The sequence below is a fragment of the Nyctereutes procyonoides genome, unplaced genomic scaffold, assembly GCF_905146905.1.
Source record: "Nyctereutes procyonoides isolate TBG_1078 unplaced genomic scaffold, NYPRO_anot_genome, whole genome shotgun sequence".
NCBI classification, from domain to species: Eukaryota; Metazoa; Chordata; class Mammalia; order Carnivora; family Canidae; genus Nyctereutes; species Nyctereutes procyonoides.
The window spans coordinates 17,319,329-17,338,458 of NW_026575132.1; the positions used below are offsets into that span (position 1 = coordinate 17,319,329).

The window sequence follows — 19,130 nt, forward strand, 5'->3', positions numbered from 1 at the left end:
TTTACCAGGAAAACAAAATTGGGTCTAACAAAACTCACTAACAGCTTCAGAGGTCAACAAAAAAGAAGATTTGGAAATCATTTTGCCTCTGGTCAAGTTTTGTCAAGAAACTATATGACTGATGGATCAGTTCAGAAGAGATCACGTTTTTATGAGGATTTGCCTGCAGTTTACAGATGTAACTGTTGTCCTTAGATATAATCTCGGATCAGCATCTGTTTTAAAACACTCCATTAATTATCTAAAATTCTTAATGTTCTAGAGAAAGTCTCTCCCACTGTAGAACTGCTGATACATCAATTTCTCCTAATTAGCTCTTTGCTGCTTGATCATATTTCTCCTGGCATGAATTTAAAATCAGAATCTATCCCATCTTCAGAATCTTTTTAAAAAAATTACAAAAGAGTTTGCAATATTCCTTAAAATTCCTTAGAACTTCTAAACATGTTTTCTTTTTGATATTGAGGGGCTGGGTTCCTCAACCAGCAGAGTTAAGGTAGAGCTAAACTTCATTGTCTGGTTTCAGCTTTAAGAGTGGAGGCTTATGATCCATCAATTGCTAGGTTGAGCTTTTCAGAAGTGTAGCATACAAAGAGGATCCCTTTACAAGTGATTTTTTAAGGAGGTGTTTTCCAAGAGTATGAGTCATACTAGAGACAAAGGTGTGGTGTCTGGCAAAAAGATAGCTCCAGTGTGATCCTGCAAGGGAACTCTGGGACGGGAGGTATATATACCTCAAGGTAGTCCTCAGCAGAGGTGAGGGAACCAAAATTTAGTACTCCTACATGGAGAGTGGAGGGCCAGTTAAAGTAGGCCTAGGGCAGTTGACTGAAGAAGAGCCCTAGATTTAGCCATTGACAACACACTGCAAGCCAAGGAGTGGAAGGATTTTGGGGGGAAAGGGCAGGGAAGAAAGCTAAAGAAATGAACAAAGGGAATAGGGGCTGCATGTGAAGTGCCAATGTTCCATGATGCAATTATACATCAGATCTTAACCACAGATTCAGAATGCATTTATGTCGGATCTGTGTTTAGACATTTTTTTGAATTATTGCCATGCCTAATATTATTGCCAAAACTCAGTGGGTAATTTGACAGATCAAATTCCAATTCTAAATAGCATAAAAGAAGCTGTCTTAGTGCTTCTATTTTTTTTTTTAATGATTGTATTTATTTGTTTCAGACAGAGAGAGAGCACGCTTGCACAAGAGTGAAGGGGAGGGGTGGAGGGAGAACCAGGCAACCCGCTGAGCAGGGAGCCTGATGTGGGGCTCATCCCAGCACCCTGGGATCATGACCTGAGCCTGAGGCAGATGCTTAAGGAACTGAGCCACCCAGGCGCCCCAGAGCTAACTATTTAAATGACTTGGTAATTCATTAAATTAATGAGTTCCGTGGAATAGAAAGATAAACATTCTTCTCTAGGGCGATGTCTTCATTTAGTATCACAAATTAAGAAGCCTTAAGAAACTGAATCTGTTGATTAAATGTTTCTAAAAATGTCCAACTTGGATAAACTACAATAGAGTTAAAAATTTCTATATCTGGGGTTCATTTTTCAATGTTTAAGTAGAATATTTCAACAACCAACTTATGTAACAAATGTGCCAAGCATGTTCTGGGCACTGAAAGTAAAGTGGAGAACCCAATCCACAAAGTCCTTTCTCATGAAGCTTACTTTGCAGAGAGGGGAGATAGAACAAAAATAAGGAAGGAATGTGTGACATTATTTCTGATATACATGAAAATAAAACTAAAATGGTAACAAAAGAAAATGTAGAATCTTATCTTTGAAACTTTGAGGAAAGAAAATAATATCTTATAACCCAAAAAAGACAAATCATAAGATAAAATTAATTGCATTTAGCACATAAATATAAAGAGTGCCTGATCAATTAATTGAATCATAAACAAAATTAACTAATACACAAAAATAAACTAAAAATGAATTAAAGAACTAAATGTGAGACCTGAAGCCAAAATACCTCTGAAAGAAGACATAGGCAATAATCTCTTGGACATCAACCTTAGCAACATATTTATGGATATGTCTACTCAGGCGAGGGAAACAAAAGCAACAATAAACTATTGGAACCACGACAAAATAAAAAGCTCAGCAAAACAAAAAGGCAGCCTACTGAATGGGAGAAGATATTTGCAAATTATATATTTGATAAGGAGTTAATATCCAAAATATATAAATATATTATACAAGTCAACACCAAAATAAAAACTAATTTAAAATGAGTAGAGGACCTGAATAAACATTTTTCCAAAGACGTACAGATGGCTAAGAGACACATAAAAAGATGCTCAATATCACTAATCATCAGTGAAATGCAAATCAAAACCATAATGAGACGTCAGTTCATGCCAGACAGAATGGCTAGTATCAAAAAGACAAGAAATAACAAGTGTTAGCAAGGATGTGGAGGAAAAAAAGGCACCCTCGTGCACTGTTGGTGGAAATGTAAATTGGCGCAATCACTGTGAAAACCATGATAGAATTTCCTCAAAAATTAAAACTAGAAATAGCACATGATCCAGTTAATACACTATTGATTATTTACCCAAAGAAAATGAACACTAATTCAAAAAGATATATACTCCCCTATGTTTGTTGCAGCAATTTTTATAATAGTCAAGATATGAAAAAATCCAAGTGTCCATCCTTGGATGAATGGATAAAGATGTCACACACACACACACACAGACACACACACAGACAATGGAATATTACTCAATTATAAAAAAATAAAATCTTGCCATTTGTGAAAACATGGATGGATCTAGAAGATATTACGCTAAGTGAAAGAAGTCAAATGGAAAAAGACAAATAACATATGATTTCATTTATATGTGAAATTTAAAACCCATACAAGTGAAACAACAATGACAAAATCCAGAGACCCTTAAATACAGAGAACAAACTGGTGGGTGAAGGATGGGGAAAAGGTGAAGAGGATGAGGAGGTACAAACTTTCAGTTATAAAATAAAAAAGTCACAGAGATGAAAAGTACAGCATAGGGAATATAGTCAATAATATTGTAATAACCTTGTATGGTGACAGATGATGACTACTTGGGGTGGTAAGCATTGAGTGAAGTATAGATTTGTCGAATTACTATGTTGTATACCTGAAACCAATAGAACATTGTATGTGAACCATACTTCAATAATAAATAAAAATAAATAAAATATTAAAAAGTTAAATGATAATGACAGCCTAGAAAAAGATATTTTTAATATCTAAAACTGACTGAGGATTAATATATACACTATACATGGAATTCCTAAAAATCAAATAGAAATGAATTCATAGAAAAACATAAAGGATTTAACAAATAGACAAAATGGGAAATTTATTTGTTAACAAGTGTGTAAAGTAGTAGTTTCATCAGTAATTAAAGAAATGCATATTAAAACAAGGCAATACTCTTAACACATCAAATGAGCAGAAGTTTAAAATCAGAACATGTCAAATATTGGAAAGTATGTAGAGAAATGGAAGCCATTATGCCCAGCAGGTAGAAGTGTAACTATTACTAAAGGATTATCCAACATACTGATGATGCCAAACTCAGACCATGACTCACCATTCAGGCTTTGCAAATATACCCTAGAGAAAAAAACTATTCGGGTCAACATAGGTTTATTTTTGAGGGTATGGAGGGTCAGAGGCAATCTTGGTGTCCATGTATAGATAAAATACATGGATGATTAAGAATCGTGAAATATTCTGCAATTAAAAAGTAATTAAAAACACAGCCATGTGCCTAGTGTCAAATGAACAAAATTGAGGATAATAAGGTATGTAGCAGTAGCAAGTATACCATTTATATACTGAAAATACACAAATGCAAAATAACACTGCATATTGTATAAGAGTATGTACGCATCCAAGGTAAATCAACAAATACTATGGCCAGGCTAGGGAACAAAGTTGAAAACAAAATCAAACAAAGAATAATAGCCTTGCACTGAGAACTTTCTATTAGAACTTCTCTCCAATTTTATATTTAGAATCTCTGGCATTCTTATTATGTTTCTTATTTACCAAGATACAGGGATCCACGCAATGTATTAATTCATTGTATAGGCTCTTGTGAGGGTCTACTAAGAGCCAGGCTTTGTGCCGAGTGTTAGGCTTACAAAGATAAGTGACCAGGAGCACACAGTCTCTTGGAGAACAGGATGCATATTTGGTATAGTTTTGTGTCTTCAATTTTTAAAAAGAGATTTTACATATTTACTTGAGAGAAAAAGAGAGATAGTGAGAGCGAGCATGAGCAGGAGTGCAGAGTAGGAAGGGGAGAGAAAGAGAAGCAGACTCCCCACTGAACAGGGAACCCAACTTGGGGCTCAGGGCTCTATCCAGGACCCCTGGATCTTGACCTGAGCTGAAGGCAGATGCTTAACTGACTGAGCCAACCCAGGCACCCCAGTTTTTTTGTCTTCAGGTGAATTTGGACCTTTTATTTTTTTCACATGATGAATGTGATAGCCATTTCATTCAATGTGAACACTTTCTGCTCCTGGATTCTGGGACTCAGACATAAATTTTGAATTCAGTAAGACTAGCTCACTAATCCTAAATTTCTGATTCTGCATTTGTTCTCTTCTGCTATAGATCTTGGTCTGAATTTTAAAATTTTTATTCCAAATGCTTATTTTGGATGTATATCAATACCACTAGTTACCCCGAGTCCTTTAGGAAACATATGAACTATAAAACACAAAATATCTAAACACTTAGAAAACCATATTTAAATGTATGCATTTCGTGGTCTTCAGCTTGTGTCGTTATCCAATATTAGATGTTGGATAGCGACTCTGCAGAGTAACTCTGAACCATGTATATATTACAAAATATTTTGAGGAAATTTGAAAAGTCATAATACAAGAGTAGCTTTAAGGAAATCTAAGCGTGAAGATTTTGGTATTCAATCCTCCAGTGATTGGACTCAGTAAAGTAAAAACAAACTGGAGAAAATAAATGCTTCAGCTATTTTCTATACAATACATCTCAGAAATGTAGCAAATGGCATCTTACTCATGCCCTAGGGCTTCTTTCAACTAAAAGCTCATTTCCTCCGAGCCATGGAAGATCTGCAGGCTTAACCCAACTTAGCAGTCCTCGGGTAGAAGCCTGACTCAGCAACCAGCCCCAGCTTCCTGCTGTCTCTTTCTGAAATGTTTGTAGGGAACCACTCACTCTCTAGAGGGTGCCACTGGCCTCATCATAGTGACTCTCAGAGACATTTGACTACAACAAAACAAAGCGCTGTGGAAGAGAAAATAATACCTCAATTGCCCTAGTATGAATTGTAAATGTATTCCGATAGAAATATTTCTAGGTTTTAGACTTGTCTTTTTTGCTTGACATTCATATTTAGTTAACTGAGCACCTTCTAAGTATATGAACATATTTAATCCTCGAAGCAACCCTGAATGATAAATATAATTGTCTTCATTTTATATTAATATATAATTGAGGCTCTGGGATATTAATGGCTTGTACAAGACAACGTAGCTTTAAAGTGAAGCTCTTTGTGAAGAATGTACTAGATTTATTGTTTAGGTCACTCAGGGTCTCAGAAAGAAAAATCCCAGACTGTCTATAACAAGGTGTATTTATTACATGGGTCATGGTGCATGAGGAAGGAGCAGAAATCAGTTTCTCGGCAACACACCAACTTAGGTTCAATTATCCAAATTCCATGATGTAGGGGAGTCTTCACAAATACACAGAAAATTTTCTTGGCAAGTTTTAAGACAGAAGTTCTGGCCACATGAACCACCTATTTCCCAGAGAGGAGCATTTGCTTGGAACAGCTTGGTGTGCTAGAGTTGTATTGGGCAGTTTTAGCCAACTGTCTCTGTATGATCAGCGGAAGAAACCTTTTTGCTCTGGAACGCCTGGGTGTTCAGTGGTTGAGCATCTGCCTTCAGCTCAGGTCATAATCTCAGGGTCCCGGGATCGAGTCCCACATTGGGCTCCCTGCAGGGAGCCTGCTTCTCCCTTTGCCTAAGTTTCTGCCTCTCTCTGTCTTTCATGAATAAATAAATAAAATCTTAAAAAAAAAAAAAAAAAAAAAAACCTTTTTGCCCTAAAACTCATTCATGATTCTACACCATGCCCTCCATTAAGAGGTTTCCTCTTATCAGGCATGTGCAAAATAGGAAGTATATTAAAGGACACAAAGACTCTTGTCACTTGGCCCAGGTTACCTTAACCTGCACATGTTCCTCTTTTGAGAAACACTCTTCAAGCTCCAGAGAATAGCTCTCCAACATCTTTTGCTCTACATTCAAAAGAAAAGCACATGCAGACAAATTTTCTGAAGGTCTAAGGGCTTTACCATGCTGCCCACATCGGAAAAATATACTGCTTCAGAGTGTGGGGGAAAGCCAGGAGTTAAAACCTTCAAGTAACTGAAAAGACTAATTAGGAAACTTGTTGCAACCTTCTTCTCAGATATTGTTTCTGATTCTTGCATAATTAAGTATTGTTTCCCAGTTCATTTCATTGTTTCCTTTTATATCTCAATTTGTAGAAATTCCTGAATTAGTGGGGTATTTGTAACAGCTGCAAAAGTTTACTGTGATATTAAATAAACTTATATATCTAAGTATGTACATACATGAACTTTTAGAGAGAGAAACATGGACGTGAAGTGTAATATTGATTATTTCATAGGCAACTAAGAAGATATTGAATATTAGAATTGTAGATAATTATATTATTTATGAAAGTAATTTAATAATGTAATTAAATTTTTAAAATTAATTTAAAAATTCCAGACTTAAAAAAATTCCAGGCTTACCTAAATAATGCTAACTTTCACCAGGATAAAAAGCACAGCATAGGGAATACAGCCAATGGTACTATAATAGTGTTGCATGGTGACAGGTGGGAGCTACACTTGTGCTGAGCAAGGCATAGTGCATAGACTTGTTGAATCACTATGTTGTACTCCTGAAGGTAATGTAACATTGCATGTCAACTATACTTCAATTAAAAAAATAAATGAATAATAACATTTTTAAAATAAAGGCTAAATGAATATGTAGTAAATGAATAATGCTGACTTCAAATTTCAACTTTTAATTTCAAATAATTTAGAGATATGGTGGGTGGGCCTTTGTTTCTTGATGAAAGATACCAAATGTTAGGAACTAGCTGGTGCTGGGTCCAGATAAAATTGACTTCGACCTGCCCTGTGGCTGGGTACCTCCCCCTGACAAAGTAAATTGTACTAGCGATGGCTGCCAAGATAGGGAGAGACACTTTGGGGCCAATTTCTTTCCCACATGGCTGTGCATGTGCATGAACTAAGGTTGTTTGGACCCCTTTTTCAGCTCAATCAGTGTATAATAATATATAATGGTTGATATTTTTCAAAACTTAAATCTGATATTAGCAATCTTTTTGAGATGAGAAACTTTTTTGCTTTCTTATAAGTATGAAAGGAAATGGGTCTAGGGCCTGCCACAGTGTCAAGCATTTGGTTATAGCAGCAAATCATCCAAATCATCACTAGTCTCTGCAAATTATAGTATGGACAGCAGGTCACATGTGGATGCTTATCCAGGGTCTAGTCCCAGTCCAGAGACCCTGACAAGAGAGGTGAGCTGACTGCCATTTTGACTATAGAGCAATACCCTCTTAGAATCTACACTTATCCCTTAGCTAACAGGAAATAAGGAGGGAAATTCAAGGTTGTAAAAAATGATAGGAATAGTAGCAACAATTACAACTACCAGTTATTACGTCTTTGTGGGTCAGAGGCTTGACATACATTAGCTAACACAGAAAACATGCAAAAAACACAATAACATGCAATACTGAAGGAAAGAAAACTGTGATTAAGCAAAGTGAAGTCAGTTACCCAGAGTAACAAAGTAACTAACTGCTAGAGCCAGGTTTCCAATCCAAATATGTCTGACTCCCAAACTCAGGAAAACACTGACCTTCTCCTAAGCATGTTGCCTCTCTTGCAGAAAAGATAACTTGCAGAGAAGGAGAATCTCAAAGAAAAGTACAACTTGGAGTAACGTAAAGACCATTTAGACCAGCGCTCCCCTAACTTGATGGACATAGGAATCAGCCATAACTCTCGTTATATACTAATTCTGTTCCAGTAGGTCTGGTTGGGACTCAATGTTCTGTATTTTTAAAGCTTTCAGTAACAAGCATCTGGTCAAAATCCATTACCTGCAGATGAAGAAAGTGAGGTTCAGAAAAGTGAGATGATTGGCTCAAGGCCAAGCAATTTGTTCAATATGTGCAGATTGATTTGGTGCTCTTTCAGGTTTGCTACACAACTTTGCAGTTTACAATGCAGAACGGAATGAGAGAACCACAGGACACCAATTTACTTGAAAAGAACATTCCCCAACTGCTGGGATTATTGTGATCCTACACAATGATGTTCAAAATGGGCACATCCTCATTGCTAGAACAGTTCAGTCTACCCACATACCTATTTGGGATAAATTCTGCTTTCACATTCCTGCAAACTCACACTATTTAATACATAGATAGAGAGTCCCATGTTCCCCCTTAGTATCTGTTCATAGAGAACATGTTAGAGATTGTTTTACTTAATGCAATAGATAGATTCCTGGAAAATTATGTGGAAATTGACTTTTATAGATGCTCTAAGAGATCTTGCTATTTCTTTTTCCTTCCTTTTTTGTGGGGGGTAGAGGTTAATAAGTTCCGCTAAATGTGTAGATTTTGGGGAAAATATTTTTTTAAGATTTTATTTATTTATTCATGAGAGATACACACAGAGAGAGGCAGAAACACAGGCAGAGGGAGAAGCAGGTTCCATGCAGGGAGCCCGATGTGGGACTCGATCCCAGGTCTCCGAGATCACACCCTGGGCCGAAGCAGATGCTCAACCACTGAGCCACACAGGCTTCCCAAGGGGAAAATATTTAAAGCTGGGATTTTGTTTACCATAATCTCTCATATTGAAGAAACACTAGGTAATTAATGGAGCTTACAAACAAGCATAAATTATCCCAGACTCCATTATGATGACACAGCACAGATCCATAATGGTTAATATGTGAGATCATGTCATCTCTACTCAGACTGCATATTTATACAAAGAAGAGCAATTCAAATTTATTTGACATTTCTCAGGGTTCATCATCTCAATTTGGAGAAACATTTCTTCTGACCAAAGCATGTGAAGTGGATTTCTCTAGAACCTGCTGCAATGCAGCCTGTTTTGGCAAAAGGAAAGGTAATTCATTTCCAGATTTCAGAAGTCATTTAAAAACTAGTGTCAAAAATAAATTAAAATGAGAGTGATGTGTCAAAGCTAAAGTTCTTATTAGAGATGGGCATCTCATGGGATAAGCACATATGTGATGGGATAAATTCCTCAGGCAAATTGATTTTCATTTCTCTAAGAGCCATTTTAATTAGGAGCAAAGGACTGGCCTTGAAAATAGCATTACATATTACCACAATCAAAAATGGCATTTATATATACTATTCTTAGGCAAATCACATATTACACTTGCTTGAGTACATTAAGTAATTTCTTGGGAGCTTTTGAGCTGACTGTGTTTTAAAATCATGTCTATCTCCTTTTGGCCTCCCTTTGTGTGGCTGCCAATTCCTAAGGAGTTTTTTATGCCAAGTTTAATCCAATAGGAAGGATCACAATAACCCCAGCAGTTGGGGAATGTTCTTTTCAAGCACATTGGTGTCATCTGGCCCTCTCATTCCATTCTGCTTCCCTCCCTTTTCCTCCTTCCTTATTGCTAGAGGATTTTAATTTCTTGTCCTTTCACTAAATAATTAACCTGACGATAAAATAAGATTAAATATTACAGAGTTTGTTATTGTTACCATCAGGGGAAAATTATGTCAACTGTTTTCTCCTCTCTTCTTTATCCTCCCCCCCCCCACCCAAATCATTTACTAAAGAATTTTAGACTGCAAACATACCACTTAGAGAATTGTCACATCATCACACTATGGTCAACCTGGATCATTAGTCATTTCCTAATGTACAATTGAATGTCTCTCTATCTGAGCATAGGTCCATACTGTCTATCTAATAAGAATGAATTCTATCCACTTAGATGCCTGCTGAAATGCTACTCCTTCAAGGCTCAGCCAAGTGCCACCTCCCTGCAACTATTTCTCTTCTGTAACTGGTCTGCTTGGATTTGCTCCCCTAAAACACCATTAAGCTTCTCGAGGTCAGTGCCAAAGTCTTTTTATCTTGTCTCTCCACAGGGGCTGTATTAGTGTTTTATTAGCAATGGAATTCACTATGAGATTGATGGAGTCACAGGAAAGCAAATGCCAAAGATCCCATAAAGAATCAGCATATTAGAAGCACACAACTTCCTTTGAGTGCCATCATAAATGGTAGCAGGTGGGTCTCCTGGTCATCTACTTTATTGCAGGTTTTGAAAAAATACTTGAATGGATTGATTTATGTTGCCCATCACTTTAGACCAATGTTTATCAAAGGGTGGTATGCAGATCTCTGACCATGGAGCCAACAGGGGTTCTGGTTTAAATGAAGATTGCTAAATCCTATGAGATCTTCCGAGTCAGTATCTTCAGATATAATATCTAGGAATAGGATTTTTTTTTAAACAATCACCTAATGAGGAACCTAAGCATACAAGTCTTTGAGAATTGCTAATTTAGTGTAATGAAATTTCACCTTCTTTATAACCAAAGACATTTCAAGGCTGGAAGAAAAAAAGTGGTTAAGTAAAGATAGAGAAAAATATACAAAGCATAACTCTAAAACTTTTCTGACTTGGCCTGTTCTAAGGTGGAGTTTCTCAAAGGCAGAGAGAAGAATAAAATGGAATCTAATATATCTTCCAGCTAAATGTGTCCCTAACTTTTCTCATAGCTGTAGGAGAGCCACAGTTTTCATTTACAAGATTGACAACCATTTAATTAAAAAAACAAAACCAAACAAAAAACCTGATTACCCTGTCTACGGAAAAGGTGGACAAGTAGTTTAGGCAAAATTGTTCAAAATTAATCTCTTGCTGTTCTGTTTTAAATAATATTCTCCCATTTCCCACACATTTTTCTTTTTCCTAATATATTTTCCTTATTTTTTTTTAACTCAAGTAGCTTATGATCTATGAAGAGTCTGTTGACATGATATGTGGAAGGTTTATCCTTTCCTCCAAGGGGAAGCTCTCAAAAGGGCAAAAGTTCTGTGCTGCTCTATGCTGTGTGAGGCCATAAACTCCCTTCAAGCTGGTTGATGAATGCTTATATAATAAATGTTTCCCTTTTCTAGTGAGTTTTACATTAATTTCATTTCTTCTAGTGAGTGGATGAAGACAGACATATTGAACAAGAGTTTTCTTAGTACTTTCTGGTTTATCAGTTGACATTTTTTGCCCGAAACTGATTAGTTTGGGGATCATATAATTTGGAGTTTGGGGAGTTTTTTTTCCTATGGAAACATTTACACATTGATAGAGTAAAACTTCTAATGAGCTGTTTTTTGGTTCCTGGTCCGAGTCATAGGCATGACTGCTGTGAGCACATGTGCAAAACTTCTGTACTGGAGAACCATGCCACCTGCCCTCCTGAAGTCAGGAATTGCTGTTGACCTACTTTTGCAAATAGAGTGTGTGTGAAAGGGACGTGTCTCTTCTGCGTGGCTGATGCTGCTGGGACACCGTGGGAGCGTGTGTCAGTGTAAAGGGAACTCTCCTGAGAGATACAATCTGAGAACTGATTTTAAGGTTGCAGAGCTTTGTATTCAGTGCTTTTTCATTAGTTGCCAGTTTCTCCTCAGACAGTTCTTAATTATCAGTCTTGATTCCCCTAGAACACTGAGGAAGATATTGTAAAATAGCTGCTTCCTGCTTCACAGAAATCTCCAGGATGAAACTCTACCTGACATTATCTCATGCCATTCATCCCATTCTTGGAGTTCAGCCTCTGGGGTGTTTCAAAGGTCATGTGCCTAATCTCTGAGGAATTTCTCAGGGTCAAGGTATTTTATAAGCCTGGTGTAATAGGTTACAACTAGCATTTTTCGCTAACAAAGTCTACTTTCTCTTCCTAAAATTACAGAGACACAGATTATTTCATGGGAAATGGCAGTAACCGGTTTCATGTTGAAACTTATGAGCTTTTGAACATTATGTAAATGGAATTATTGACTATTCCTATATGACTTGTTTTCTTGTCATGATCATGAGATCTATGTGGTTTGCTGCATAGAGCTCTGAATCATTGACTCTTCGTTGCTATCTTGTATCCCACTGTATATTCCAATGAAATACATATATTAATTCAAGTATTGATTGAAATTTTGTTTTAATCCAAGATTTTTTTCTTCAATTCTAGATGATGCATATCTGAATAGTGCTCTGCATATTCTTTCAAATCAGAGATGATTGAAATGAGCCCTACCAGCAGGTGCTATTGAACTTAGTTTGAAGAATCCGGTTTGGTTATGGTAAGTCACTGCAGAAGCAGTTTGGTGCAGAATATTTTAGGGAACCACACAGCATCTAAGAGCCCTAAGTGTCTCCATAAATTATCATAGTAAATGGAGATAATTTGGGATGAAGAAGAGGAAAATACAGCATTCCCCCACAGAACAAAACAGGATCATCTTTTTAGGACTGGAAGCAATTGGGGAACTAAAGTTCATGCAAGTATGACTCAGCCCAGATGCAGAAATAATGAGAAGCAAAGCCCTTTCCTGAACAGGGTGGAGTAGAGGCCAGTTTGGTTAATAGGAACCTTCAAGGAGATGAGAGATACTTCCTATGTTAGAAAACACTAACAAGAAAATTCCAAGTACAAGGAAAGGTAGTGGGCCCTGAATCAGAAGAATTTTAAGATTTACAAGGTTATTCTTTTTCTTTCAAGGGAGGAAGGCATAACATAACAAGTAATAATAATTGGCTCCTTTAACAATAACTTCTTTCCAAAATCACCACTGTATTCTACAGAGGCACCCTGAAATGTTAATAAGTGAAAATTGGCAGTAGGAGCTAAATAAGGCAAATAGAAAGAAATTGAAAATTGGGAAGAGAGAGAGAGAACCTGAGTAGCTTCAGGGCTATATAGAAGGAGAGATAGGAGAGGAAATGCTGGAGTGAAAGGCAGGGAAACACATCTTTGGAAAACAGAACTGTAAATAAGCATTTTAGATTGTGTAGGATTGAATCCCTCCCTCACTTCCCATGTGAAGTCTTCATAAAGGCCTGCATTGCTTCCAAAGCTTTCATATGAATGGATCATTAGGAAAACCTTGGGGCTGTCCAGCTATATGTCTCAGCCCATCTCTTACTATAACACAGAGCACCTAAGGAGAGAGGAAAAAACACAAATGACCATAAAAGAGTAAATTCTTGGAATCTGGAGGTTAGCAATTATGCAGGCCAAGAAGCTGATGTTTTACGGCAATTCTAGATTTCACTGGGCAGGAAGGACCCAGATGACATCTTGATAATATTAATCTGTATCCTTATAGAAATGCTAATTAATATTTTACCTACATAGAGATTTCATGCATCCTTCTTTGTTGTAAAAAAAAAAAAAACCTGGAGGAGGGGCAAGATGGCGTAAGAGCAGGGTCCCCAAATCACCTGTCCCCACCAAATTACCTAGATAAGCTTCAAATCATCCTGAAAATCTACGAATTCGGCCTGAGATGTAAAGAGAGACCAGCTGGAATGCTACAGTGAGAAAAGTTCGCGCTTCCATCAAGGAAGACGGGGAAAAAGAAATAGAAACAAAAGGCCTCCGAGGGGGAGGAGCCCCGCGAGGAGCCGGGCTAGGGCCGAGGCGAGTGTCCCCAGGACAGGAGAGCCCCGTCCCGGAGGAGCAGGAGCTGCACCAACCTTCCCGGGCGGGCGGAAAGGGGCTCGCAGGGAGGTGGAGCAGGACCCAGGAGGGCGGGGAGGCCCTCGGGCTCCCGGGGACACTAACAGACACCTGCGCCCCGGGAGAGCGCCCCGAGCTCCCTAAGGGCTGCAGCGCGCACGGCGGGACCGACCGGAGCAGCTCGGAGGGGCTCGGGCGCGGCTCCAGGGAGGGGGCTGCGGGGGGGGGAGCGCGAATCCAACAGCGCAGGCCCCGGAGCACAGGGCGCTGGGACACAGCCCAGGATCCGGCCTCCCCCTGGGACAGGCAGAGTCCGGGAGGGCCCAGGACAGCGAGGACGCTCCTGCCCGAGCTGAGCAGATCAGCGGCCCCGCCCCGGAGCCTCCAGGCCCTGCGGACGGAGAACCGAGAGCCCCGAGCCTGTAGTTCCTGCGGAGGCTGAATCCAGGCTTCCAGAGTTGCCATAGCAACTGCGGCTGATCCTCCTGGGGCCCCACGGGGTAAACAACCCCCGCTGAGCCCGGCAAAAGGCAGGGGCAGAGCAGCTCCCCCAAGTGCTAACACCTGAAAATCAGCACAGCAGGCCCCTCCCCCAGAAGACCAGCTGGACGGACCAGTGATACTCCCCCGTGTTCCAATACAACTTGTTTTTGGCCACTCTGCACTGAGCAAAATGACTAGAAGGAAAACCTCACCTCAAAAGAAAGAATCAGAAACAGCCCTCTCTCCCACAGAGTTACAAAATCTGGATTACACTTCAATGTCAGAAAGCCAATTCAGAAGCACTATTCTACAGCTACTGGTGGCTCTAGAAAAAAGCATTAAGGCCTCACGAGACTTCATGACTGCAGAATTTAGATCCAATCAGGCAGAAATTAAAAATCAATTGAATGAGATGCAATCCAAACTAGAAGTCCTAACGACGAGGGTTAACGAGGTGGAAGAACGAGTGAGTGACATAGAAGACAAGTTAATGGCAAAGAGGGAAACTGAGGAAAAAAGAGATAAACAACTAAAGGACCATGAAGACAGATTAAGGCAAATAAATGACAGCCTAAGGAAGAAAAACCTACGTTTAATTGGGGTTCCCGAGGGTGCCGAAAGGGACAGAGGGCCAGAATATGTATTTGAACAAATCCTAGCTGAAAACTTTCCCAATCTGGGAAGGGAAACAGGCATTCAGATCCAGGAAATAGAGAGATCCCCCCCTAAAATCAATAAAAACCGTTCAACACCTTGACATCTAATAGTGAAGCTTGCAAATTCCAAAGATAAAGAGAAGATCCTTAAAGCAGCAAGAGACAAGAAGTCCCTGACTTTCATGGGGAGGAATATTAGGGTAACAGCAGACCTCTCCACAGAGACGTGGCAGGCCAGAAAGGGCTGGCAGGATGTATTCAGGGTCCTAAATGAGAAGAACATGCAACCAAGAATACTCTATCCAGCAAGGCTTTCATTCAAAATGAAAGGAGAGATAAAGAGCTTCCGAGACAGGCAGGAACTGAAAGAATATGTGACCTCCAAACCAGCTCTGCAAGAAATTTTAAGGGGGACTCTTAAAATTCCCCTTTAAGAAGAAGTTCAGTGGAACAATCCACAAAAACAAGGACTGAATAGATATCATGATGACACTAAACTCATATCTGTCAATAGTAACTCTGAACGTGAATGGGCTTAGTGACCCCATCAAAAGGCGCAGAGTTTCAGACTGGATAAAAAAGCAGGACCCATCTATTTGCTGTCTACAAGAGACTCATTTTAGACAGAAGGACACCTACAACCTGAAAATAATAGGTTGAGGACCATTTACCATTCAAATGGTTCTCAAAATATACCCTAAAAACTATAGAACACTTCTGAAAGAAATTGAGGAAGACACAAAGAGATGGAAAAATATTCCATGCTCATGGATTGGCAGAACTAATATTGTGAAAATGTCAATGTTACCCAGGGCAATTTACACGTATAATGCAATCCCTATCAAAATACCATGGACTTTCTTCAGAGACTTAGAACAAATTATTTTAAGATTTGTGTGGAATCAGAAAAGACCCCAAACAGCCAGGGGAATTGTAAAAAAAGAAAACCATATCTGGGGGCATCACAATGCCAGATTTCAGGTTGTACTACAAAGCTGTGTTCATCAAGACAGTGTGGTACTGGCACAAAAACAGACACATAGATCAATGGAACAGAACAGAGAACCCAGAAGTGGACCCTGAACTTTATGGTCAACTAATATTCGATAAAGGAGGAAAGACGATCCACTGGAAGAAAGACAGTCTCTTCAATAAATGGTGCTGGGAACATTGGACATCCACATGCAGAAGAATGAAACTGGACCACTCTCTTGCACCATACACAAAGATAAACTCAAAATGGATGAAAGATCTAAATGTGAGACAAGATTCCATCAAAATCCTAGAGGAGAACTCAGGCAACACCCTTTTTGAACTTGGCCACAGTAACCAGAGAAGGACAAACAGTGTATGTTCTCATTCATTTGGGGAATATGAATAATAGTGAAAGGGAATATAAGGGAAGGGAGAAGAAATGTGTGAGAAATATCAGAAAGGGAGACAGAACATAAAGACTTCTAACTCTGGGAAATGAACTAGGGGTGGTGGAGGGGGAGGAGGTTGGGGGGTGGGGGTGAATGGGTGATGGGCACTGAGGGGGACACTTGACGGGATGAGCACTGGGTGTTATTCTGTATGTTGGTAAATGAACACCAATAAAAATTAATTTATAAAAAAAAACCTAACAGAAACTAAATATATAAAAAAAATGAAAGTTTTTCATCAAACTATGTCCATCTTTCCTTCATCTCAATATCATCCCCAGAGGTATTCACTGCTTCTTATTTGATGGATTTCCTTCTGGAGCATTTTCTTTTCATTTGCATACATATATTCTGTTGACATTTTCTCATCGATGTAAAGCTATTTTTTTCCGACACTACCCTTTCACTAAGAAGTTACAAATGTGAAATTCTGTAATTTTTTTTTTGTACTTCTGTATTAAGAAGAAGTCTGAGTCAAAGAGGGCAGCCCTCCTAAGAATGATGATCCTAGGGGCACCTGGGTGGCTCAGTCGGTTAAGTGTCCAACTTTTGATTTCTGCTCAAATCATGATCTCAGGGGCCTGGAATGGAGCCCCAAGGCTCCGTGCTCAGCAGGGAATCTGCTTGAGGATTTCTCTCCCTCTGCTCCTCCCATTCATGTTCTCTCTCCCTCTCTAAAATAAATAAATAATTTTTTTGTGAAGAATGATGATCCTAAATTGGACTTCTAGATATATATCCAAAGAATGGAAATCACTCTTTCCATATTCTGAATAGAACAATTTTTGTTAATGCCATTTAATGGTGTATTGCCACAATGTAAGCCTTTTCTAATAGAATGATTAGAAGAGTGGGTGGAAAGAGCAGGGGACTTTTTGCCTCTTCCTCTACGTGAGTGGAATCCTATTTTCAAGAATGATTCTAGATGGAGTGTTGTGCCCTCCAATCCCTCTCGAAGCTGCATTCTGATGTAAGGAGTTTGCTTGCCTCCATTTCCTTGTTTGAAATCAGGAATATCTTAAGGAGCCTGATTCCTTCAATAAAGTTTTAGAATAGTTTAACCAAATCATTTTATCTATAATTTCCTTTTTATAAAGACATAAGAACATGCAATGCAAATCTATCTGAATAAATCCAAACTATTGTCTTTTTCAATAATTATAAATTAGGGGTGCCTGGCTATCTCTGTCGGTAGAACATGTGACTCATGATCTTGAGGTCATGAGTTTGAGCTCCATGTTGAGGGTACAGTCTACTTAAAAGCATAATAAATTCTAAGTGAAAGCATTATGTCAGTGTTTAATAGCCAGCATTTTTTTCACTAGTGGTACATAAAATAATCGTGTATTTTACAGTTGATGTAAAATTTAGATTTAATGAAATGTGGTATTTCTAGCTTGTGCTATAGCTAGAGACAAGCAGATGGACCAGCTTCCTGCAATAAAATGCACTTAGGTGAGCCTTAGTTTTAGTCCAACCATGTGAATTAACAGGCTTCCATTTTTTTATGGCTTGAGTGGTGACTGCTGATGTGGCAATGTCCTATTGGTTGGGTGTGGCTGTCATCTGAGTTGGTTAAGCACAGTGGTTCAGGCAGTGTCCTGGAAGTTTGACTATAATTTGATTCTCTAGGAATTTGATAACTCTGTGAGCTATATAACATCCTGAAGGAGCGGCCTGAGGTGACCTCCGGAGATGGTTCGCTACTCGCTGGACCCAGAAAACCCTACAAAATCATGCAAGTCGAGAGGTTCAAATCTTCGTGTTCACTTTAAGAACACACGTGAAACTGCCCAGGCCATCAAGGGTATGCATATTCGAAAAGCCACCAAGTATCTGAAAGATGTCACTTTGCAGAAGCAGTGTGTGCCATTCCGTCGCTACAATGGTGGAGTTGGTAGGTGTGCGCAGGCCAAACAGTGGGGCTGGACACAGGGTCGGTGGCCCAAGAAGAGTGCTGAATTTTTACTGCACATGCTTAAAAATGCGGAGAGTAATGCTGAACTTAAGGGTTTAGATGTAGATTCTCTGGTCATTGAGCACATCCAGGTGAATAAAGCCCCCAAGATGCGACGTAGAACCTACAGGGCTCATGGCCGGATTAATCCATACATGAGCTCTCCCTGCCACATTGAGATGATTCTTACTGAAAAAGAGCAGATTGTTCCTAAACCAGAAGAGGAGGTTGCACAGAAGAAAAAGATATCCCAGAAGAAACTGAAGAAACAAAAACTTATGGCCCGGGAGTAAATTCTGCATAGAATAAATGCAAATAAAAATAAAAAAAAAAAAAATCCTGAAACAAATTCCTTTTATGCAGAGACTAGCCCAAGTAGATTTTGCTGTTTGCATCTAAGAACCTTAAGCAATACAGGCATTACATTTCAGAATACAGTTTATAATAAAATTGCTAGAGAAAGCATAAGCAATGCATAAATGATTCTCAGCCTTTATACTTACTTGGAAAAAAAACGGTGTTTGAGTTCCACTTCACACTATACATGAAATAAATTCCAGGTGATTAAATATCTAAATATACAAAATAAAATTAAAAGAAATATAATGATGATAGTTGGCATTTGTGAAAGTGTAGAGAATCATGCATACACTTGGTGTGGATATCAAAAAGCACAATCCGGGGTACCTGGGTGGCTCAGTGGTTGAGCATCTGTCTTTGGCTCAGGTCGTGAAGACAGGGTCTGGGG

The 19,130-nt window shown here is 38.9% G+C and overlaps 1 protein-coding gene across 1 annotated transcript; it reads left to right on the forward strand.

Moving 5' to 3' along the window:
* Positions 1-18,101: 18,101 nt before the first annotated feature.
* Positions 18,102-18,719, forward strand: LOC129522890 (60S ribosomal protein L17). Its single transcript, XM_055345406.1, has one exon. It carries the CDS (start codon positions 18,121-18,123, stop codon positions 18,673-18,675), a length of 555 nt encoding a protein of 184 aa, XP_055201381.1. The 5' UTR covers positions 18,102-18,120; the 3' UTR covers positions 18,676-18,719.
* Positions 18,720-19,130: the final 411 nt, after the last annotated feature.

Bases quoted from the DNA above. Each gene is read 5' to 3' on its own strand.
- LOC129522890 (XM_055345406.1), top strand. From the start codon at position 18,121: ATGGTTCGCTACTCGCTGGACCCAGAAAACCCTACAAAATCATGCAAG.